The sequence below is a fragment of the Neomonachus schauinslandi genome, chromosome 7, assembly GCF_002201575.2.
Source record: "Neomonachus schauinslandi chromosome 7, ASM220157v2, whole genome shotgun sequence".
Lineage (NCBI taxonomy): Eukaryota > Metazoa > Chordata > Mammalia > Carnivora > Phocidae > Neomonachus > Neomonachus schauinslandi.
This window is the reverse complement of record NC_058409.1, coordinates 86,843,274-86,866,412: the sequence shown is the minus strand read 5'-3', so window position 1 is coordinate 86,866,412 and position 23,139 is coordinate 86,843,274. Positions and strand designations below refer to the sequence as shown.

At 55.1% G+C, this 23,139-nt stretch overlaps 2 protein-coding genes across 4 annotated transcripts; both read left to right on the top strand.

Annotated features, from left to right (window-relative positions):
• Positions 1-5,933: 5,933 nt before the first annotated feature.
• Positions 5,934-10,520, top strand: EIF4E1B (eukaryotic translation initiation factor 4E family member 1B). The gene is made up of 8 exons (XM_021695727.1): positions 5,934-5,964; positions 6,453-6,487; positions 7,317-7,513; positions 7,852-7,947; positions 8,826-8,889; positions 9,661-9,774; positions 9,921-10,060; positions 10,406-10,520. The coding sequence occupies exons 1-8, from the start codon at positions 5,934-5,936 to the stop codon at positions 10,518-10,520; spliced, it is 792 nt and encodes a 263-aa protein (XP_021551402.1).
• A 1,629-nt stretch (positions 10,521-12,149) lies between these two features.
• TSPAN17 (tetraspanin 17) lies at positions 12,150-22,672 on the top strand. 3 transcript variants are annotated; one of them, XM_021698656.1, is made up of 9 exons: positions 12,150-12,413; positions 15,778-15,828; positions 15,918-16,064; positions 16,890-17,060; positions 18,791-18,916; positions 19,549-19,596; positions 20,241-20,357; positions 20,440-20,501; positions 21,028-22,672. In XM_021698656.1, the coding sequence occupies exons 1-9, from the start codon at positions 12,327-12,329 to the stop codon at positions 21,062-21,064; spliced, it is 846 nt and encodes a 281-aa protein (XP_021554331.1). In that variant the 5' UTR covers positions 12,150-12,326; the 3' UTR covers positions 21,065-22,672. The 3 variants fall into 3 exon arrangements, with proteins under 3 accessions (XP_021554331.1, XP_021554337.1, XP_021554345.1); XM_021698662.1 differs by lacking the exon at positions 20,241-20,357; XM_021698670.1 differs by lacking the exon at positions 21,028-22,672 and having other exon boundaries at positions 19,553-19,596.
• Positions 22,673-23,139: the final 467 nt, after the last annotated feature.

Genomic DNA, 23,139 nt, shown 5'->3' with positions numbered 1-23,139 from the left:
CATCAGGTTCCCTGCTCAGTGGGAAGCCTGCTTCTCCCTCTCCCTCTACTGTTCCCCCTGCTTGTGCTCTCTCGCTCTCTCTGTCAAATAAATAAAATCTTTTTAAAAACCCCAAAAAACAAAAAAAACCCCAGAATGTCAAAATAGATGATGAAGAAGCAAGCAGGAGGGAGAGGAGGAAGAGAGAAAGACCACACGAAGGGTGTCTGTATTCTACCGTAGGAACTGGGAAATCTGAAGGATTTTAAGCACCAGGGAGACCGAAATGAGATCTGCACTTGGTGGGGCCACATGGAGTTGAACAGTGGGAGGATGTGTGATACAGCAAGATCACGAGAAAGATGGGGCAGAATCCACAGGAGGGATGATGGAGCCCGAACTAGGGAAGCCGCAGTGAGGCTGGAACAGGACTGGGGGGACAGTTGAGTGTTGTTTGGGAGGTAACTTATTAGGTGTTGGGGAAGAGGGAGAGGGATGAGTTGGGGGAAGATTTCCAGGTTTCTGGCTTGGACAGCAGGTGAGAGATGCTGTTGCAAAATGAAACAGACATTGAAGGGGCGCCTGGGTGGCTCAGTTGGTTAAGCGTCTTCCTTCGGCTCAGGTCATGATCCCAGGGTTCTGGGATCGAGTCCTGCATGGGGCTCCCTGCTCAGCGGGGAGCCTGCTTCTCCCTCTGCCTGCTGTTCCCCCTGCTTGTGCTCACTCTCTCCTGCTGTCAAATAAATAAACAAAATGTAAAAAAAAAAAAAAAGAAAGAAACAGACATCGAGTAGATGGGGCAGCTTCTGGGATGGGGTGGGGGGTGATGGAGAGCTTGTTTGATGCCTAACTGGGGCCGATTGTGTGGTGCCTGATAGAGAACTGGAGGAGGTGTCCTGCAGATAGGATATCTGAGCCTGGAGCTCAGGGGGTCACTCAGGGCTGGCTTCAGGTGTAGATTTGGGCCATGGTGTACTTGGAAATCTTTAACTCGTGGCTTTCTAAAGCAGGGATATACCTTGATTTGTAGAGTTTGCCCCCATCTGTGGTGTAAATTCTCTCTCCGTGATTGAGTTCACTGTCAATGTGATGTCACAGAGCAGAGAATTGGGAAGAGATGAGCCATAGTATGGGCTCTTACAGTATTTTCACCATACAGATAAAATAGGTAAGAACAATCTTAAGAGCATGGATAATAGTAAAATAATTAGGAAGCTATGTTTTGAGTATTTATTATCTGTTTTTTTTTTTTAAAGATTTTATTTATTTGACAGAGAGAGACACAGTGAGAGAGGTTCGGAACACAAGCAAGGGGAGTGGGAGAGGGAGAAGCAGGCTTTCCACGGAACAGGGAGCCCGATGCGGGGCTCGATCCCAGGACCCTGAGATCATGACCTGAGCCGAAGGCAGACGCTTAACGGCTGAGCCACCCAGGCGCCCCCTATTATCTGTTTTAAACATAATTTATATAACCATAAGTTTATATAATTTAATTTTTAATAATGACTTTAAGACCTGGCTCACAAACTCCTGAAACTGTAATAATTGCTCTCATGAGCTGGTCTAAGGCAGCCCAGTACCCCACTGGATTTGGAGTCATTAGCATGGAGGTGGTGGCTAGAGTCATGGGGAGGATGCAATTGCCCAGGAGAACATGGAGAGTGACAAGGAGAGGGTCCAGAACAGAATCCTGAGGCACTGCAAACTTCATGTGTGGCCAGGGGCAGAGGACTTGGCTAAAAGACTGAGAAGGAGCAGCACAGGGAAGAGGAGAAACTGGCGAGAGTGGTAGCAGGGAAACCAAAGGGATTAGAGGACAGCTGGTTAAATGCTACAGAGCGGCCAAGGTGATGAGGAGTGAGGAGTCCTCGGATTCACAGCAAATGGGCCGTCAGGGACATTAACAGGAGTGCAGGGACTATGGGAGCCCAGGAGGGAAGGGGCACCTCCAGAAAGCCTCCAGGAGAAAGTGACATTCAGGCTGGGTTTTGAAAGATGAGAAGGACCTTACAAGCGATGGTGAGCATTATCGGCAGAAGATTCGGCAGGTGGAAAAGTCCAGAGTGCAAAGGGAGCAGAAGACAGGTTCCATTCTGAATCAGGCAGGAAGTTCATTTGGCTGCTAATACAGAAGCTTAGGCAAAGCAGGCTTTTATTCTTTCACTTACAGAAGTCCAGCGGTAGGCAGGCCACAGTCGATTTGATAACTTCACATTCATCAGGAACCTAGACTCCTACCTTCCGGCTCCACCACTCTTAGTACATGAATTCTACCTTCAAGGTCATCTCATGGTCCAAGATGGCTGCCGGAGCTCCAGCCATCGTATCTATGCAGAAAGCAGGAGGAGAGGAAGGAGGGTAAAAGAGCACCTGCCAGTTGTCTGTCTCTCACAAGTTTTCAGAAGCTAACAACTACAGCTATGCCTCGCTGTAGGGAGGCGGGAAAAGTGTGGTCATCTAGCTGGGCATATGACTTCCCAGAATTAAAGTATGAGAAGGGGAGAATGGTTACTGAGTGGGCCACTAGCATCTCTGTCGCTCTTTCTTTTTGCATCCAACTTTTTAAAGTTCAAACCTAGAGAAAAATTGCAAGCATACTACAGTGAATAAAATCTTCAGAAAAGCTGCAATATTAATATAATGAATACCCGAATATTCTTCACCTAGATTCACCAGGTGTTAACATGTGCTACATCTTTCTTTGTCTCTCTCTCTATGTACTGTCTCCAGAAGAAGGCAGCATGGTTACTGGGCTGCCACCTTCCAGCACAATGGATTCTTTATCCTGTGTCACACTGCTGCCCACCTCCTCCCCCTCTCCCCTTTAGGGCACAGGATGGCAGAGCCCAGGCCCCTGGGCCTCTCTCTGGCCAGGCCCTAATCCTATGAGTTCTCCAGGACCTCTCCACCTTTCCGTTTTTTCTCCCCCAGGAAAATGGGCCTCTCCCTTCCTCTCATCCCTTTCCTCTTCCTAAGAATGTACTAAGGAGAATGGCTGTTGAAGCTTGGGGGAGGGAAGGGTGGGAGAATGTGGGGAAGGGTTGGGAAAAAATCCCCACCGGGTGCAGCTGGAGCAGAAGGCATTCTCTTAAGAGGATCATGCGGATCCTGGTGATCCCAGGCCTGCCTGGGTTTTTTGAAAATCCAGATGGGTCTTTGTAAGTCTGTGTGCGGTGCCTGACAGTGTGATTAAACATTTAGCAACATTCCTGCTGTCCGGAGGCCTCAGGGTGGGGAGGGAGACAGGCAGGCAGGGTGGGAGCTGAAAACAGAGAGAGGAGTGAATGATACTTATCACAAGCCTACCACATCCCTGGCATGGCATCCATTATATCATTAATTCCTAAAATCAATCCTGTAAAACAGGCATTTTCAATCCCCCACTTACAGATGAGGAAGGCAACACCCAAAGAGGGGAAATCATATAACTGGCCATTGGCATCTCTTCTTCTCAGTTTCTCTGGAGTGCCTACGGCATTCCAGGCACTGTTCTAGTACCAGAGATTCAGCAGAAAACAAGACCACGAAGTCCTTGCTCTTCTAAAACTTCAATTCTGGTAGGAAGCGACAGATGGCCAATGAACTAGTGACCAAGTAAAATGTTTTAGATGGTGTTGGAGTGGAGCTGAGGGCTTGAACAGTTACATACAGTGGGCAGGGAAGGCCTCACTTGAGTTAGGAATTGAGGGGAGAACCCGTGTAAGGTCCTGAGGCTGGAGCGTGTGGTCTATTTTTTATTGAAATATAGTTGCCACAAAATGTTCATTCATTTCAGAAATATAAGTGATTTGACAACTCTGTAAGTTATGCTATGGAGAGTGGTCAGCTTTAGATAAGATGGTCAGGGAGGCCCTCTTTGAGAAGACAACATTTGAGCCCAGCCCTGAAGGACAAGAAGTCAGTCACACAAAGAGTTGGAGAGGAAATGGCAAGTGCAAAGGCCCTGAGGCAGGAGCCAATCTGGCCTGTTGGAGGATCAGTGTGCTTGGGGCACTGCGAGGCTGGATCATGCAGAAACCTGCAGGCCCAGAACCTGGCCTTTGGGTCACATCCTCGGTGTCCTGGAGGGTTTTAAACAGAGGACTTAAGTGATCAGATTAATATTTTAAATGAGCCCTCTGAGGCAAGTGGAGAATATTCTGTAAGGAGGCGGAAGTAGAAGCAAGGAGAATGTTAGGAGAGACTTGGGCAGTGACCCAGGCCAGAGACGGCAGGGCTTGCCTTGAGTGGAGGCAGTGGGGAGTAAGAGGAATGGGCAGATTCAAGATATTTTAGGAACAGTATGGTAGGATTGGGGTGCAGGAGCCCACTGTGCAGAAGTTCTCCACAGATAGACTTGGGAGGGCTTTGAGTAGGGACCAGCACCCCATAGGGCCAGGGGGTTTGCTTTTCGGGTCTTTCCTTAGTGACCTAACTCCAGAGTCCACAGGCTGTCCCATGCTGGAAGATGTGGAAGAAGGTGGAAAGGGGTACTGTGGCTAGCAGGGGCATTCCATGCCAGGCTCTGGGCCAGGACTCTAAGGCAGCTAAGACCATGCCTGGCACTTGGGGAGGGTCCTTTCTCCCTTTCTTTCCATCAAAGATAGATTAATGATCTCTCCTCAAGCCTGGCCCTCCTCCAGTGCTTCCTCTGTCCAAAATTCTTTGACACTCTTCCAATCAGGAGGTGGGATTATGTCCCTGTCTTTGAATGTGGGCCCTGGGACACTAATAGAATACAGCGGACACGATGCTGTGCCAGGTTTTGGGCCCAGGCCTTAAGAAACTGGCAGCTTCTGCTTCCCGTCTCTTGGGATGCCGCTTCTGGGAACCTAGCCACCATGCTGTGAGGAAGCCAAGCGGCCACATGGAGAGGTACACAGAGCTGTCCCAGCCAACACTCCCAGCTGAGGTTCCAGCCGACAGCCGGCTGTGAGTGAGCAGATGACTCTAGCCCTCGGCGTCCGAGGTAAGCCACTCCAGCTGACAGCACTTTGGAGCAGAGGCGAGCTGTCCCTACTGAGCACAATCTGAATTGTAGATCTGTGAGCAAAATAGAGGATTGTTGCTGTTTTAAGCCACTAAGTTTGGGGTGGTTTGTTATGTAGGAACAGGTAGTTGGGACATTGTGCCCCACCTCTCCAGAGCCTATCCATCACCAAACGCCAGGGAGTCTTCCTTCTAAACACTTCTGAAATCCATCATGTTCTCTCCATCTTCCCTGTCAGGAGATCTGTCACCTGGACAACTACATTAGCAACTTAATAGATCTCATCCCACGCACTCTTACTACCACAGAGTCTGTTTCCTGCACAGCAGCCCAAAGAACCTGCTGGAAAGCATCTCTGATTACCTCCCCAGCCCATCTGTATCCACTTGAAGCACTCAGTGGTTCTCCATTTTCCTAAGATCAAGACCTACTATCCTTTCCTCCTTTGGGCATGAGCCACACTGGTCTTTCTTTTTTTCCTTCAGTGTTCCATGTTCCCTTTGCCCCTGGGCCTTTGCACATGCTGCTCCCAGTCCCTGAGATGCCCTTCTCCACCCACCTAGTTAACTCTTGTTCATGCTTTAGGTATCAGCTCAAACATCACCTCATCCATGAACTGCCTCTAAGTTAGTGGTTCTTGAAATGGGGTTCTTGACCAGCATCCTCAGGGAGCTTGTTAGAAATGCCAATTTTCAGGCCCAAGCCCAGAGCTAAAGAATCAGATTCTGGGGGCAGGGCCCAGCAGCCTGTTTAACAAGGCCTGCAGGTGATTCTGATCCATGCGTTTGAGAACTGCCACCCTAAAGCCCCCAGTTCAGGTCATGGACTTTATCTTTTCCCATCTGCGAACTCCTTTCCTTCAGAGGTCTGAATTTGTGACTACACAGGTGTTTGTAAGAGTACCTGCTGTTTGGCTCCCCCTGAGAGAGCAGAGCACAGAGGCTGCTCACTTTTGGCCCCTCCCTGCCTCCCAGCACCTAGCCCCATGCCGGGCATGTACCTGGAGCTTCGGGCATGTGGGTTGGACAGATATTGACTGTCAGCCTCCATGTGGTCAAGGGCTTCCCTGGGTGTGGGGGGAGGAGACTAGTCCCTTTATAGATCTCAGACCCTAGAAGTGGCCAAGAGGAGGGTGAGAAGTTTGGGGGGGCCTCAGCCCCAGTAGATAAGGGTGCTGTTGAGAAGGCCGGGGAAGGGTAGCCAGAACCAGAGCTTTTCCCTCCTCCTCCCCTTCCCCATCGCTCCCCTCTCCCTCCCTCCCTTCCCCCTCCCTCCAGCACACTGGGGTAGCCCTCAGCTGATTTGTACTGACCACCACACCAGGCCCTGTTTTATGGGCTTATGTATTTTATACTTAGTACAATAAGCTTCTGAGCTGTATATCATTAACATTCCCATTTTACAGGCAAGGAAATGGAGACTTGGAGGTTCAGGTACTTGGCTGAGGTCAGGGCAGGGAGGCTTTGAAGCCAGGCTATAAGACCGCTGCACGGTCTCCCCCCAGCGTACCCCCATCACTGCAGGGTGGAGAACACTCAGGTGAGCCCGGCAGCAGGAAGCAGGAATGCAGTGGCCCAGCGGGGCCCTACGGCACCTCATTTGTCCTTCCAAAGGGCGGCCTCAGCCACAGTGAGGTGGAGGCCCCGCTCTTGTGAGACCTTCCCAAATTTTCAAGAGTAACCAAAAATGTGGATTTTTAATACATAATCTCCCTGTTTCTAAATGATTATGTACTTTAAAAAATTCAGAAGCTTCCAGATGCTGGTCAGATGACATTGGTAGCCCAATGGGGGTGGTGAATGGCAGCAGAGACAAACACAGAGACACTCCAATGCACGACTAAGGTCTCTGACCTGGCCATGGACGCTGGCTATGTCAGAGTTGCTGCTTCTGCCCTCTCTGGGATGGTCCCACTTTAAATTCTAGGCCCATCCTCCACGGGACGTGATTGCACTAAGGACACATCCCCAGTGTTGACCCTTACCTTCGTGTGACCCAGCCGGCACATGGCCAGCACCATGTGGGTGGTGGCTGGGCTTGTCTGGTCACACCTGTTCCCCCTCCCACCTGCCTGCATGCAGAAGGTGCTCACTAAATGCTTGCTGCTGGAATGCATAGCGCAAGCCCTTTCCCTCTGAGCTCCCGCCACACCACGCTGGCTCCTCCCTATCCCGTGCTCTGGGGGTGGGGTAGCGCTGGTGGGTTAAAAGCCGGCAGCTGGGGGCCAACTGGGATGAAGCCCAAGCTGCTGCATGGCTACTTTTAGTCCTGTAAGTCCATCTCCCTGCTCCTCATGCAGCAAGGGACAGGGCTGGTGGGGCGGCTGGGCTGGGGCTTGCTGCTCACCCCGATTCCTTTCTTTGGTTAGGCCAGAGATGCCGAGGGTGGAATTCGAAAGTCGGGGGAGAAGGAGGAGAAAAAGGAAGAGAAAGAGGGGGCAGCAGGGCCGGTCTTGATGGCAGAGGGGGCTCTGAATCCCCCTGGGGCCCTGCTGTCCCAGAGGAGGAAGGCCCAGGAGGGGGGCCCCCAGGGGGTGAAGTTGGAGTTACACCCACTGCTGAACAGGTAAGGCAGGTTTTGTGGGCTTGCACCAGACCTTCCTCTCTTGGCCCCAGTTCTTCATCCAAGAAAGGTCAGAACTGGCATAAGACTTGGGCCCTGTTGGCCCTTCTGGCCTTAACCCAACTGAGATTCTGGGTTAGATTCCCTCATCCTGCCCCAGCCTTTCAGGAAAACTGACTCCAGTCACCCTGGGGGGGGGGGGGGGGGGGGGGGGGGGGTGCTGTGCCCAAATCCTATCTCCTCATTTGTCCCTGAAGGGGCATGACTTCCCCCCAGCACAGGTGCTGCTGGTGATGGGCCTGGGAGGGTTCTCACTTCCTCCTGGCCTCCCCTCCCCCCAGGTGGGCTCTGTGGTTTTTCAAGAATGACCGCAGCCGCGCCTGGCAGGACAACCTGCATCTTGTCACCAAGTTTGACACTGTGGAGGACTTCTGGGCGTGAGTGTCTGCTCCTCGCAGACGAGGCCAGAGCCAGGGAGTTCTGAGCTGGGGATCCTTCCCAGGCCCCACCCCTCCAAGGAGTTGTTTCCTACCCAGCTCACCCCGCTCTCCCTGGGACCTCTCAGCATTTGCTGAGGGCTGGGGCTTGGTGGGTTCTGCTTGGGGGTGGGGATCCTTGGGGCTGGTATATGGGCCCCCCTAAAACTTTCCTGGGGCTTCAGTAAAGTACCTGGGAAGTGGGAGAAACGAGGAGTTGTCCCTGACTCTGCTGCTCCAAGGCTTTGTGGTCCTGGGCAAGTTCTTTTCCCTCTCTGAGCTTGTCTCTGCCACAAAAGAAGGATTAGGCTGCCTGATCATGTCCATGGGTGATCAAGGGAAGGGATCTGAAAGGTGCACCACAAACCCTAGGGGTTTGCTGCTCACCCCGATTCCTTTCTTTGGTTAGGCCAGAGATGCCGAGGGTGGAATCCGTAAGTTGGGAGAGAAGGAGGAGAAAAAGGAAGAGAAAGAGGGGGCAGCAGGGCCGGTCTTGATGGCAGAGGGGGCTCTGAATCCCCCTGGGGACTGTGCAAACCTCAGCTGGAGGGGCGCCTGGACCCTCCCTCCCCAGCACTGGGACTCTAAAAGCCTCCCGGGGGGTTTGGATGGTCAGGGAAGGCTCCAGGGAGAAGGTGAGATTTGAGGTTTTGGTTAAGTAGGGATGGAATTCCAGGCAGGGGGTGAGAGGGTGAGTGTGAACAATGTCTTGGAGGCCTGAAGGGTGGGTGGAAAACCGTGGAGTCTGGTAAGAAGTTGGGGGGACGAGGCAAGTTGGAACCAGGCTGTAAAAAGTCTGGACTTAACAGCCTGGGTTGGGGTGGGGGGGCTCTCTCCAGGATGTACAGTCACATCCAACTGGCCAGTAAGCTCTCTTCCGGCTGTGACTACGCCCTCTTCAAGGTAAGCTCTGCCTCCCCCCACTCCCCAACTCAGGCCACAAGAGGGCTGAGCCTCCTCAGCTTCTGCTGCGTTCCTCCCTCATGGAGAGTTTGGGGGGGGTGTTGCCACAGACAGCCTTCCTCAGAGCCGAGATGTGACTTCCAACCTGAGGAAATGCTACACAGAAGCTTGGACAGTGTCAGACTGGAGCTGTATCTTGTAGGACCTTTAAGAGTCTGGAAGGGGAGGGGGGAGAAGGGGGAACTCGGAAGAAGCCCAGGTTCCTGGCCCGACTCCTTAACTAGGGACATTCCGCATCAATGTCCAGGCCCTCATCCCTGTTCATCTCTGGAGGTACTGACCCACCAGGTGTATACGGTGGGGCCCTACCATCTGTGTTTAAAGACTGCCCCAGGTGATTTATGTCCAGCCTGGGGTGTACACACTATGGTTGCCCCAGAGGCTTCCTTAATAATCACCCCCCCCCCCGCCCCGGCTTGAACTCTTGCCTCAAGGAACTCAATTCAGTAAAGGAGACAAACATAATTGTACATCTATAAGGCTACAAAAGGTGACAAATGTTGAGGATCAGGGGCTTGGGGGAGCTCATGGGAGGGTCTGGGGGGCTGAATGGCTGGTGGTGGAACTTGCTTGTTCAGAGGGGATGGAGGCAAGAGGGACCCTGGGCTATGGAGGCTTAGTTCAGGGCCAGAGCAGGGCCTGGGAAGCTGGCTGGGCACCCACTTCCCTTTGAACAAAGGGAGGCAGTTGATTTGTCATTCCACCTCTTAGGATGGCATTGAGCCCATGTGGGAAGATAGCAGGAATAAGAGGGGTGGCCGCTGGCTGGTCAGTCTCGCCAAGCAGCAGCGCCACAGCGAGCTGGACCGCCTGTGGCTGGAGACGGTGAGTGTGGAGGGGTGGGGGGGGGGGAGGGGAGGGCCCCCCACTAGAAGAGGCTGGGCTGGTGTGGTGTCAGTGGTCTCCAGGATAGTGGGAGCACTCCCTGTGACTCAGGTAGAGGTCTCCCCATCCTCCCTTTTTGGCCCCAGCTGCTGTGCCTGATCGGGGAGAGCTTTGAGGAGCACAGCCGGGAGGTGTGTGGGGCTGTCATCAACATCCGAACCAAGGGGGACAAGATCGCCGTGTGGACGAGGGAGGCAGAGAACCAGGCGGGCGTGCTGCACATCGGGTGAGGGGTAGCTCTGGCACAGGGTCTGTTCCAGGGGACAAGGTGAGTGTGTGTGGCAGGTGGTGGCTTGGCCTGTGAGGGAGACATCTGGAACTTTCCATGTCCTCTCCCCCTTCTTCCTTACCCACCTGTATGAGGGTTTAGAATCCAGATTTCAAGCTATTTCTAGCAGGTCTCTTCTTTTGCATTAAAGAGTCCTATTTTGGGTTTCCACATAGGTAAGACCCACAAAGAGTGATGGTGGCTGGAACCAGGGTAGGAGCTCTGGGCAAAGGACCCAGGGTCCCAGGTTATCTCCAGGACCTGCAGGTGATTATCTCCTTTCCTCTCCTATTCATCCTCCAGGCAGGTCTACAAAGAGCGCCTGGGCCTCTCCACAAAGATCGTCATTGGGTACCAGGCCCATGCAGACACGGCCACCAAGAGCAACTCCCTAGCCAAGAATAAGTTTGTGGTGTGATGAGACTTTGGCACCACTCTCCATTCAACTGCCCCTGAGCCTCTCCCTGCTGTGTGTGTGTGTGTGTGTGTGTGTGTGTAAGGGGGTGCTGGACTACAGTGCTGATGCTGGGCAGAACTGGTGGGTACAGAATGGGGTTCTCCCATGTCCTGGAGTGAAGATGAACATGTCCTTAGGCCTGAGTTGGGGCTCAAGCCTAGGGACAGCTCTGTGGTCAGGGAGGCAGCCTGAGGACCCAGGAAATGTGGAGGAAAGCCCTGAGTGTCTTTGTTTCATCTGAGGGTGGGCTGGGGTGAGTCACGGGAGAAGGGGGGAAGGGCGGAAGCAGAGCTCAACTGAAGGTGGAAATGATAAGAGAATCCTACAGTCCAGCACTTACTCTGCGCACCCCTGGGACAGGGGGCCGGGTGGCCTGAGGGTAACTCTTCTGTCAAGGCCACTGACACTGAGAGCTGGGGCTCAAGGACGGGGTGGGGGATGGGCTCTCCTCTTTGTGATCACTCTACTTGGACCTACCCTGTATCTTGTACCCTCCCTCAACCAGATGTGGGTGGGTCCCTGGAGTGGGGCTGTACATCACAAGGGCTGGAGGCTTAGGGGCAGAACCCTATTATCTCACAGAGAGGCAGGTGTGTCCTCTTGCCCTTTCCTCAGCTGTGGCCAGGGGTGTGTGGGCCTTGCTCAGGTCAGGCTGCAGTGGAGGTGGGTAGATAGATAAGGTCCTGGCCCAGGAGTGGAGGACAGCGGCCCATAGGTCTCCTCATGGTTCTGCTTGAGGTGGATTAACTGAAAGGTGATGAAGTTTAAGCCTTTTTCTGTTCCTGTTCTAAATAAACACTTTTGAACAAAATTAGAATTATTTTTGAGAGTTCTAAAATTGAGTAAAATTTGAGCCCCCCCAAACCTTAATCTCCGGTCCGGCCTTGAGGGGGCTCATGTGAGACCCCCCTCAGGGCCCAATCAGGCCCAAGCTAGTACGGTGAGAGGGGTAAGACGGAAGGGGACAGGTTTCCACGTCAGAGGGCTTAGAGCCAGGGGGTCGGGTATATGCCCCTGGCAACGCCGCAGTGTCAGGGAGCAGGAGGCGCGTCCCTCACAAGACCCAGCTGTCATCTGGCCTGAATCTGAGCCAGTCTAGGTAGAGATGAATTTCCGTTGAGTGAAAAGCGCATCTGATTCGACTACACTGTAATAAAGCTGCCTGCACTTGTGTTAAAAACACCATCCCTATCGCCGTCCCCATCTGCTCATCAGATCAGCAGTTACTCCTCTCCAGGACTGGGCTCCGACAGCAAGGCTGGGGCCTGGGGCGGCGCTGCTACCGAGCCTTGTAGGGTAGGAGTAACTGGGGGTGCTTCGTGCCCGCGACTTGCGGTGCCATCATCAGGCTTCTCAGGCGGGTCCGCAGGACCCTGGGGAGATGTAAGTGGCTGCCGGCGCTCGGGGCGGAGTCAGGCCTAGAGGCGGGGCTCCGGGTCGGGGGCGGGGCCTGCATGGGGGCGGGGCCCGGAGGACCTAGACTCAGGCCTAGAGGCGGGGCTCCGAAGGGACAGAGTAGGGCAGGGGCGGAGTCAGGCCTAAAGGCGGCGGGGCTCCGACGGGACTGCGCGGGCGGGTAGCTGGGCGGTCGGGTCGCCGGGGGCGGTCCCTGGGGGGCGGGCGGGGCCCGACCGGCGCTCTGTGTGGCCGCGGCCATGAAGCCGCAGCCGCCGGGCTAGGCCCCGGGCGGCTCTAGCCCAGGGCGGCCGGTGGAGGGCCGAGCCCAGCCCCGGCTCCGGTTCCCGGGCGGGCGGGTGGCTGCTCACCATGCCGGGCAAACACCAGCACTTCCAGGAACCCGAAGTCGGCTGCTGCGGGAAATACTTCCTGTTTGGCTTCAACATTGTCTTCTGGGTGAGAGCGGGGTGGGTTCCGGGCCCCGTGCTGGGGGTGTCGGGAGAAGGAGGTTCAGTCCCCTACTTGGTGGGTGGGGGGGAACCACTCCCTGCCTTAAGGGCTTGGGACCGTCACCTCCCCCCCCCCTTCTTCCCACTCTCACCTCCATACCCACTCCGAGGACCACTCCGGGGAACTACGCGGAGGCCCGGATTGCTGGAGGCGGGCCCCAGGCGCCGCGGGGTTAGGTTATGGAGGTGGAGTCTCCCTGTATCTTTCCAAGCCCGGGTGGAGAAAGGGGAGGTGTTTCCCTGAAGGTCCCAGGGACCTATCTCCCGTCCAGCTCCTTTGCTACCCTGGAGTGTGGGGTGTGCGCTGAGCTCCGCCCCTGGTTTAGTCCACAGGGAGGAGTGTCTCCGTGAAGGGAAGGGCCGGAACCCCTTGCCTAGCCTTAAGCTCCTGCAAGGAGGGTAGGTCAACCTGCTCCTTACTGAGAGCTTGCGGGCTGGGAGGGCCAATAGCTCTAGTTCTCTGCTGGGGAGAGGAGACGTCGTGAGCTGGCCCTGGGATAACAGAATTCAACATTCCACAGCTGACAAAACCGAGGCTTCAGGGCGGTGCTGCCCCTGCCAGAGAAGGGAGCTGCTAGTGCCCCTCCCAGGGTGGCATGTGCCCCTGGGCCCTGCCAAGTCATCTTTCCCTTCTCCCTCCCCCATCCCATCTTTCTAAGGCTACTTGCTGCCTCTGCAGTCTCTGTTCCTGCTGCCTTCAGTCAAAATACCAGGCCCATTCAGTTTGTTCAACAAGACTCTGGCACTGCCCTCTACCCATGTGCTAACCATGAAGTCACCTGTATGTGGTGGGCCTTTTGGCTCCAGCAACAGGCAGCTCTCAAGGGTGTGGGCAGTGTGCAGAGAGTACTGGTGGGGATGTCTGGAGGCCTGGGTGTAGCAAGCCTAGCTTTGAGACTTCTCTCTGGGCCTTGGCCTCCTTTCCTGGGAGGGGTGATGATAAAGCCCACCCCTCAGGGTTGTTAGGCAGATTAAATGAATTCTAACTTGTATTCGCACAGCTACTTTGTTATTTATTATCTACATTTTATGGATGAGGGAATAGGCACAGAGAAGTCAAGTCATTTAATCTAGAGTCACAAGGCCAGTTAAGTGCAGAGTCAAGGTACATACCAGTGGGCAGTGGGTGGGGGTGAGGCAGAGCACTGAGTAGAGTGAATCGCTGGATGAACCCCCCTCAAGGGGGACAGGCAAGAGAAACTCAGGATTGTTCCAGGCATGCCCACTTTTGCATGGGAGTGGGGCTGGGGAGCCAGAGCAGGAAAGGCCCCAGGCTGGGACAGTGTTGGGAGTTTTATGTTGAGAGCGCTGTGAAGCAGTGAGGGTTTCAGTGCTGGGTGGTGGGTCTGTTTTGGCTTTTGTATTGGAGGCAGATCTGTCTGCCTTTGCGGGGAGGGTGGGTGAGGGGCAGAGGGCTTGGAAGTTAGGAGACCAGGGAGGAGGGCTGGGGCAAAAATGGGGGGTGCGGACTGGGAAGTGAGGAAGGCTCCAGGGGAAGTTATGAGGCTGAATTGACAGGACCCCGCCACTTAGGGGGGCCACGAGGTTTCAGGTTTGGGTCCAGGTGGCCAGAGGGAGGTGCCTATCAAACAGGCCCAGAGATTTTTGTTTGTTTTAATGGAAAGTGGACCCTGGTGTTACACTGCTGAGACCTTCCAGCGATTAATGCAGTCCAGACTCCTCCAGTGGTCTCCAGCACCCTCTGGGGTCTGGCCCTTCTGCCCTTCAGTCTGTCCCTTGCACCACCATACTGGATCTTACCTCTGGGCTTCTGCCAGTCCCTCCACCTGAAATTTTCTTCTCCTCCATACACTTTTTCATCATTCAGAGCTCAGCTAAAATGTCCCCATTTTCCCTAACAAAAGCATGCCTCCACCACCCCCAGTCACTCCCCACCGCATCACTCTGTTTGCTTTTCTTTAAATGATCTGTTGGTATCTGAAATTACTTTGTTTGCTCACTATGGATTTCCCCCACTGGAGTGTAAACTCCTTGAGGGCAGAGAGCTCATTTGTCCTATTTGCTGATGTATTCCCAGTGCATGGAACTGAGCCTGGGACATGGAGGTTTTTGCAGCAGGCAAGTGGACCTAGCCGCTTGGCGCCAGGGAGAGGTTGGGGGGGAGGTCCGGGAGATGCCAGTGTCTGGTGGTGTGGAAATGAATATGGAGGAGGAAGAAGGGCAGAAGGCTGAAGGTGGAACGTGGTGGGGTTGGTGGCCATGTGCGTAGGGAGGTGAAGCAGTGCATCCTGGGAGGGAGGCTGAGAAAGGGTGGAGGGAGGAATGGTGTTGAGTTGACCACGGAGGGGTTCAGAAAGGAGAAAGTAGTGGTCAGTTGCCTGTCTAAAGGCCATGGGTGGGTCAAGTGGGATGAAGCAGAAGTGATGTTTGCTTTCACATCCCAGATCTAGTGTGGGGGGAGGGAGGGGAAGAGATTTTTAGAGAAGACTACTGCAGTGGGAGGAGCCTGGAGTCAGAGAGAGGAAGGCGTTAAAAGTGGGTGGTTGTGGTGGAATGGACTGGAATTGGTGGGGGGAAGGGAAGGAGCCTGTGAAAACAGGTGGGTGGGGAAGGTGTGAAGAGGTGGGGTCATGGCCTTCTGCTGGGGCACGAGGGGCACTCTCCGTGTGAGACTGGATATCCGGGGACCTGCCCAGGCTCAGCCATATGGCCTGGACATCAGGACTCTTCCCAGTAAGGAATTGAGGCAGGATGGTGGGTGGTGCTTAGAAGGTCCAGGCAGAAAAAAAAAAAAAAAAAAGAAGGTCCAGGCAGAACTGTGGCCAGCTGTTTTCAAGGGCAGAGCTACCGGCCCAGATGGGGGTCGCTCAACTGGATCCCGCTTACGTCAGGATTCCTTGTTATTCAGGGGTCTTTGCTTGTGAGCTTTGAAAACAGAACAGAGTGGGGCGGCCATCACAGAGTTGCAGGGCACCAGGATGGCCAGATTGGGAGGAGGCAGAAAGGAGGCTAGGAGCCCAGAACCGAGAACAGGCTTGGTGGGAGGAGAGGCTCAGGACAGTGCTGTTGGTTCTGCTTGGCAGGGATGTCCCAGCCACCCTCTGCTGCAGTACTGAGTTCCGGGAAGGGCTAGGGTGGGTTCAATCCTCCAGGCTGTGTTTTGTGGGGGAGAAGAACTGAAATGTGTTCTGGGGGAGGTAGAAAGGACCCTGGACCCCATTTATAGTCCATTCCCCACCCCCACCCCCCACTTTCCAGAGACCCTGACTGCTAGAGGGGGAGGGGCTCTCCTGGGGGTGGGGAAGGATGCTGACACTCCAACCTTTAGCTCTTTGCTGCTGCTTCTGCAGGTGCTGGGAGCCCTGTTCCTGGCCATTGGCCTCTGGGCCTGGGGTGAGAAGGTAAGGTGGTGGAGTCTGGTGTGGGGCTGCCGTAGGTTGAGGTGGTGGGAGGATCAGCCCGACCACTTGCCTCTGCTCCCCTGGCATAGGGCGTTCTCTCCAATATCTCGGCGCTCACAGATCTGGGAGGCCTCGACCCCGTGTGGCTCTTTGTAGTGGTTGGAGGCATCATGTCGGTGCTGGGCTTTGCCGGCTGCATCGGGGCCCTCCGGGAGAACACCTTCCTGCTCAAGTTTGTGAGTGCACCCCCACCTAGATCCACTGGGGACCCCAACCTCCTCCCACTGACTTCTTGCATATAGTTGGTACTTAATAATGGGTGGTTTTATTATCGTGTTATTGTAACAATAGTCATCAGAATTGTATTATCTATATTTATAGGATCCTTTCTGTTGTGACTGAAACCCAGTGGCCCAAGCATAAAAGAGTATTTATGGGCTCACTAAGGAAAGCCCAGGGGTATGCTGGGTGCCAGCACATTTCAATCTAGGGGCCACCACAGTGTCACTTGGCCTGGTCTCTGTTTCTCGAGTCTGTCCTTCCAGTTGGCTCCATTCCCCCTGGGGTGGAAGGATGCCCACGAACGGGTGGGGGCTAGCTTCATACTGCCCCTCCGGGAACTCCTAGGAGGCCAAGGCTCTCTCTGCCCAACCAGTGGGCCTGTCCTTTAATTGCATCTCCTTGGTTCAGATTGGCTGTCTCTGGACCAATCCCTGTGGCCCCGGGAGAGGTAGCGCTCTGATTGGTGGGCTCCCGCCTGCAGGCCCAGTCCTCTATCAGGAATGGGAAAGGAGGTGGAGATGGTTCTGCCTAAGCCGCAGGAGCTGAACACGTATGTGGAGGGTGGTTTCTCAAAGAAAACAGGGTGGTTACCAGGGGAAGCGGAACGGATGGGTAGGTAAGAACCGCGCTGTCCTTCACCGTCATCAAACAATACTAATAGGAGAGAAGGTGGGGACTCTTGGCTATCTTGGGGTGGGGGTGGGGGGGGGGAGCGCTGCCCCGTGGCATCCCCAGGCCCTGCATCTCTGACGCCCACCATCTGTGTGCCCCCACCCCAGTTCTCAGTGTTCCTCGGCCTCATCTTCTTCCTGGAGCTAGCAACAGGGATCCTAGCCTTCGTATTCAAGGACTGGATTCGAGACCAGCTCAATTTCTTCATCAACAACAATGTCAAGGCCTATCGGGACGACATTGACCTCCAGAACCTCATTGACTTTGCTCAGGAATATGTGAGTCCCGTGCCGGCCCGGGCCACCTGCATGAGGCGGTCGCTGGGCAGATGTGTGAGAGAGCAAGTTCCGTGTGTTCTGGGACCGTTCCCCTGCCCACGCCCCAGGGAAAAGAGCCAGAAGGCCCCCTGTCTGAGGCGAAGCCAGCTTCTGTGATCCCTGTAGGTCCCCACTGTGCCTAGTTCTGCAGGGACACAGTGTTGGGGAACAGAGGCCAGAGGCTCCAACCTGGCAGCTCCTAGGCCAGGGTTTACAACACTTAAAAGAGAAAATTTGATATAAAAATACAGATTTCCCCTTCTAAGAAACTCTGGACCCATAGTATTAGCTGGGGTTACATTGCTGCTATCCCCTTTGCTGGTATAGGAGCTCTCCGTTTGCCATCGTCTGTGCCGCTCTGTATTTTATTATACTTGTCGGCCCTCTTCTCTCATTTATGTTGTCTGTTTGGCCTCTGAACATATTTGAATTTGAGACCTCCCCCTCTACAGAAGCTCTGCTCTTAAATCCTCCCCTACCTAAGCCATGTGAAGAAGCAGTCAGTGAACAGTTCAGGAGCTCCCAGACACCTCCCGCCTCACCTTCTCCGCTCACACCCACCTCCACGGTCCCACGTCTTCAGCGCCACCCACCCCGAGTCTGTTGCGGGATCCAGAGATGAACCAGAGCTGGTACCTGCTTTGAGGAGGTCTCGACTCAGGGCAGAAGCGGACATATAGCCAGGCAGTTAGGATGTGATTGATTTGTTCATTCAAAACAGATTGGTGCAGACTTATTGTGTGCCAGGCCCTGGGCCAGTTCCTGGGAGTTTGTTCGGTGGTGACAAAAGCTGGGGCCTGTCCTTTAGGGGATGGCAGTCTGGGGGCAGAGACAGATGATATGGAAAATGGACAACTGTATGTGCGTGTGTGTCTATAAAAAATAATAAATTGTGCTACGAGCTGAAATGGGGAAGGGTGGAGAAGAGGAAGGCCTTGGAGAAGGAGCGGGGCTGTGGAAGGAGGGGCAGATGTTTCCCGCAGGCGCAGCAGTGCTGAGCAGAGCGAGAGGAGGACGGCAGAGGCAGGCTGTTCGCTGGGACCCATGCACACAGAGCCACATGGCCATGCCCCGCCCCCTTGGCCCACGGGGGGGGCCCCCCGTGTCTGCGCTCAGCTGGTCCCTTGAGGGCCAGCTTTCCGTGTCACGTGGGTTAAGACCTGTGTTCCCGTGTGCTGCAGTTCACGAGCTTGCTTCAGGGCGGCGTCTAGGGCGGCAGCGCTGGATGTGCTGGGTGGGGTGATGGGGATATGGGTGCTGCCAGCAACATCGAAGAAGTGTGATGTGATTGCTGTGAGGGTGGCAGGGTTGCTCCTGTCCCTGCAGAGAGGACGAGAGAAGGTCTTCATAAAATCTCTGGGGCAAGTGTGGGGAGACTTGGCACAGACACGGGCTTCAGTGGTGCCTCTCCCCACAGGGCTTGGCCTAACACCCACTCCTCAGGGCACCCCTCCCCAGTCCCCCCTGCTCCCACCAACCTGGGCAGGAGCATAGTGCTGCGCTGACGGCTCTCGAATGAGGTCCAGCCTTTCTGTTGGGGGGTGGCGAGGAGGTGCCCACCTGCCTAGCTGCCTCCAGACCCCCTCCCAGCCCAGCCCTACCCTGTCTTCTGCAGCCTGGGCCTGTCTCCAAACTGGATGGGGCTCCTGGGGTGGGCCTGGCTCATCTGGGGCTCTCCTCTCGCCCCTTAGTGGTCTTGCTGCGGAGCCCGAGGGCCTAATGACTGGAACCTCAATATCTATTTCAACTGCACTGACTTGAACCCGAGCCGGGAGCGCTGCGGGGTGCCCTTCTCCTGCTGCGTCAGGGACCCTGCGGTGAGTGGGGCCCGGTGAGGAGGGGCAGGGGCATCACAGTGCACAGGCCAAGTCTGGGGAGAATCCACCAGAGGGCTTGCTGGGCTCGGCCCTGCTCTGGGGGCCTTGGATGCTGGGGGGAGGTCATTTTACGTGGGAGTCCTCCTACTAGGCTGAGGACTTTGTGTCCATGGGCAGCAGTGGGGCCTGCCAGGGTAGGGGCTGCACCCCTTCAGCAGAACCTGTCTCTTTGATTGTAGCGAGCCAGCTGCCACACCCCTGGGCCACCATTCTGGAGTGGCAGGGCGTGGGGGTTCTCACCCCTTTATGGCTTTCTTTAGAGCAGAAACTTCTCCCAGGGACATCTCTCCCATCACAGCTCACCTGGGACACTGAGGGCCACGCCTCTTCCCATTCTTACAACACACGGGCAGGCAGGATTCCTAAGCAGGAGGCCGCTCAGGCTGGCGTTTGTGGCTGTGTGTCCTGGCGCCAGGGAAAGAGGTGCGTGGGCCTCAGTGAGCCTCACGTAGGAGTGGTGGGCGTGGCAGAGTCCATGGCTCCATCTACTTCCCCTGAGAAGCCAGAGCCTTTGCAGCGCTGGGCGCCTTGGGCCCCTTCACCAAGTCTCTCACTGGCCTGTTTTTTCTCAGGAAGATGTCCTCAACACTCAGTGTGGCTATGATGTCCGGCTCAAACTGGTGAGAGGGGTGGGGACAGAGTTGGGGGCACTGGGAAGGGAAGGGCAGCCTCCCATAAGCTCCTCTGAAAGGCCTCAGGGATTCTGTGGGGGAGGGGGTGCTGAGTCCTAGGAGCCATCCAGGCACCTGGGCCTTGGTACTGCCGATCATGGGGGCAGTGGACCCGTGGGCACAGACACGTGTGTGTTTGCTCGTTTCAGTTCTTTATTAGGCACCCACTGGTGCTCACAGCTGGAAGTGCCCTAGATGCTGGGGATTCATGCTCAGGAGATAGGCAGACAGAGCCCCTGCTCTCAAGGAGCTCCCACTCCAGTAGAGGGGACAAAGACAGTAAGCTCACAGATAAACACATATGGACAGTAATGTGACAATTTCAATCAGGAGCTTGGGAGAAAATAAAGTAAGGGAGCTGATGGAATTGGGGCTGGGTGGTCAGGGAAGGCCTCTTGGAGGAGGGGGCATCTTTTCTGAGACCCTGATGACTAGAAGGAGCATGTCATGCCAAGGCCCCGTGGCAGAGCTCCATCCAGGCAGCATGTGCCAAGATGTCAGGCCCTGGGGCGGGGATGAGCTTAGCAAGCTGGACTGAGAGGAGGCCCGTGGGGGAGGGGGGTGGGCCAAGCCCCTTGCCTGTGTGTCCCCAGGAGCTGGAGCAGCAGGGCTCCATCCACACCAAAGGCTGTGTGGGCCAGTTTGAGAAGTGGCTGCAGGACAACCTGATCGTTGTGGCTGGGGTCTTTGTGGGCATCGCTCTCCTCCAGGTACTGTCCCAGCACAGCATGCCCCCCCACAGCCCCGCCCTTCCAGCAGACCTTCCCTCACTTTGCTCCCTTTGTCTTACAGATCTTTGGTATCTGCCTGGCCCAGAACCTTGTGAGTGACATCAAGGCAGTGAAGGCCAACTGGTGAGGCTGCCACACTGGCCAAGGCCACCTGCCTGGCCTACCCAGGGACCCCCCCCCTTCCCCTGCCACTGTACCCGTGATGGGCAAGGCTGCAGGTGTTTCTGCTTGGACCTGAGCTCCATAAGGGGCTTGAGTGTGGGTGTGCCTCTGCCCAGGCTGCCTGTCCTGGAGCCGTGTGCATGGAGGGCGGGTGTGTCTCTATGAGTGTACACCGGGGGCCACCATCTCAGCTGCTGTCGGGTGGCGGGCTCTCCAGGGGCCTAGGAATGGCACAGTTAAGAGGGTACTGGCCGGGCGGGGTGGGAGGGGTCTGCCATGTCCCTGCCCAGGCTGGGACACACTTCTCTGTGCATGGCTATTAGGGCAGCCTTGGGGCCTGCTGTTGCCTGGGACACAGCCTCACGCAGCTTCAGAGCTGTCTTCTCAACTAGCTGGGACCTTGACCCTGCCAGAAGCCCCCTTCGGCCTCAATGTGTCAGACTTTAAAATGGGTCCAAGAATTTTCTCTCCCTCGCTTGCCTCTCAGGATCAAACATGATGATGGCTACAAACTACTCAAATAAACAAAACCTTGAAAACCACTGGCTTACGCCCACCATCTCAGAGGTTCTGTCAGCTGCAGGGCCTCAGCAGTGCTGTCTGCCTGGGGCCCCGGCCTGGACCCACCCTGCCAACGTGTTTTCTTGACCTGGATAGTGTATACATTGAGCCAACCTTTAAAACTTGGTATATTTCACGTAAAAGTCCAGATCCCCAGCATCTTGTGAAGAATGGCCATCTGGCCACAGCGGCTCTTCAGTGGCATTGGCTCCTGGGACGTGCGCTTCCCGCTCTCTGAGGGACCCACCTGGCCTGTTCTGCTCACTTAAGTGCCCTGCCTGCCTGACCCTGTAGGCTGGGAATTGGCCTCCCCCACCTCTGCAAGTTTTTCCCCTGCGAATGCTGCCAGGCTGCTGTGGGCCAAACCCGGATCGAAGCCTGGGAGAGTGAAGAATGGGGAGGCTGGAGCCTGCCTGGAAGAGGCCATAGCCTGGGAAGGGTCCGGTCCTCCTGGGGGCTAAGGTGGGTGCCAGCGTGCCCAGGAGAGTGGCTGATGGTTGGGATGGAGATCAGGAAGGTTTTGGGCAAGCGGAAGCTGGAAGCCTGAGCTTGGCACCGGTGGGGGATCCAGGTTTGGAGGCCATTGATGGTTGACTCCTAGGCTCACTTGGAATCTACTTCAGTCTCCCCGGTGGCCTGGAGAGGTGCCTCCTGGCCACTAGAGGGCGCGCCAGCACAGCTTTACCTGGATCTGGCTTTCCTAGGGCAACCCCACCCAGGTACAGCCCTGCGCCTGGTGTGTCCACCCTGCTTACTAGTTCTTTGGGTTTCAGGGAATTTACAGACTTCTCAAGGAGCAAACTGGCTCAGATTTAGGAAGTCTGGCTACTGTTCTCAGATCTGCACAAAGGGGTATGTGTCGAGTGAGCATTTGTGGATGAAAGGAGACGTTTGGGCTAGTGCACAGATCGCCAACTTAGATGCCCTCAGGGCCAGGTGGGTTATAAAAATAAAGGAGGCCTTCGAGTTGTGAGGTCTTTGCAGTGCGACTCTAATTTTTCCCACTATTCCTGAAGATGGGATATGGAGAGACATTGCTTTGTGATATTTTGCATGATTGAGTCTGAGTCGCTAATGGCAACTGGCCTTGAGTGACAATAAGATGTGGTGGGGACTGTGGCAAAGCACAGATTCCCACCTGAAATTGGTGGCTGTCCTTCAGTTGTAGCTAATTGCCGTATTGTAGGTACGGGAATGTAGGTAGGTCTAACGCGAGAAATCTGGAGAAGCCAAAAAGCTAGATTTTTATGTGAAGTATTCCGATTTTTTAGTTGTTGGCAACTAATGAAAAAACATCTTAAACCCTGCTAATCGAACAAAAGGTGTGGGGGCCAGCTGTGGCCCCCCTGCCACCGTAGATCCCTCTGGGACAGTCCCCCATGGGGGCCCTGGGGACTCCACCGTTCAGGAATGCTGGGAGCTGCTGCAGGTGGGCAGGGTGTGGGGCAGGCGCCCAGCATCGTGGCTCACGATGGGCCCATCCAGGTGCAGGCTGGGCGGTGTCCTCGGGTCTCTGAAAGACACGGGCTGTGGGTGGTCTCTACATGCTACAATAAATGCGGCTCACAATATCGTGCACGTACGTGTCATGTGGTTTCTGATTGTAAATGCTTTCACCTTTCATTTTCCCTCAAACCTCCCAACCTTCCTTCCTGATGAGGAAACCGGCTCAGGGGAAGGAGTTGCCCAGAGTGCACAGTTGGGATGGGGCCCCCCGGTCTGACCCCTCTTGCTGTCTTGCACTGCACCAATCCTGCCCTTCTGTGGCATCAAGGTGGAACCTAAACACTTGAAGTGCCAGCTCATGAGGGGCAGGAACCTGTCCTAGCCCAGGTGTCCGAACACCTGCTTAGGTGTGCGGAAGTAGAGGAAAGGTCAAGCTCCTGGCCCTTGTGCTGCACTCCTGTGCAAGAGATGCAAAAATAGGTAGGCACAGAAGCATTTGTGTTAGTAATATATGCTCTGAAGAAAGTAAGAGGGATGGCTAGACCGTGACAGTTGGGGTGCCTGGGAGAAGATACCGCTTGGTGGGGTGTTA

What these genes read in the sequence shown, in the direction of transcription:
- EIF4E1B (XM_021695727.1), top strand. Translation starts at nt 5,934, where the DNA reads ATGCCGGGCATGTACCTGGAGCTTCGGGCAT. An exon ending in ACTGTGGAGGACTTCTGGGC is followed by an intron (nt 7,948 to 8,825) that starts GTGAGTGTCTGC and finishes GGCTCTCTCCAG; the next exon opens with GATGTACAGTCACATCCAAC. An exon ending in GTGACTACGCCCTCTTCAAG is followed by an intron (nt 8,890 to 9,660) that starts GTAAGCTCTGCC and finishes TCCACCTCTTAG; the next exon opens with GATGGCATTGAGCCCATGTG.
- TSPAN17 (XM_021698656.1), top strand. Translation starts at nt 12,327, where the DNA reads ATGCCGGGCAAACACCAGCACTTCCAGGAACCCGAAGTCGGCTGCTGC. An exon ending in ACACCTTCCTGCTCAAGTTT is followed by an intron (nt 16,065 to 16,889) that starts GTGAGTGCACCC and finishes CCCCCACCCCAG; the next exon opens with TTCTCAGTGTTCCTCGGCCT. An exon ending in AAGGCAGTGAAGGCCAACTG is followed by an intron (nt 20,502 to 21,027) that starts GTGAGGCTGCCA and finishes CTTGCCTCTCAG; the next exon opens with GATCAAACATGATGATGGCT.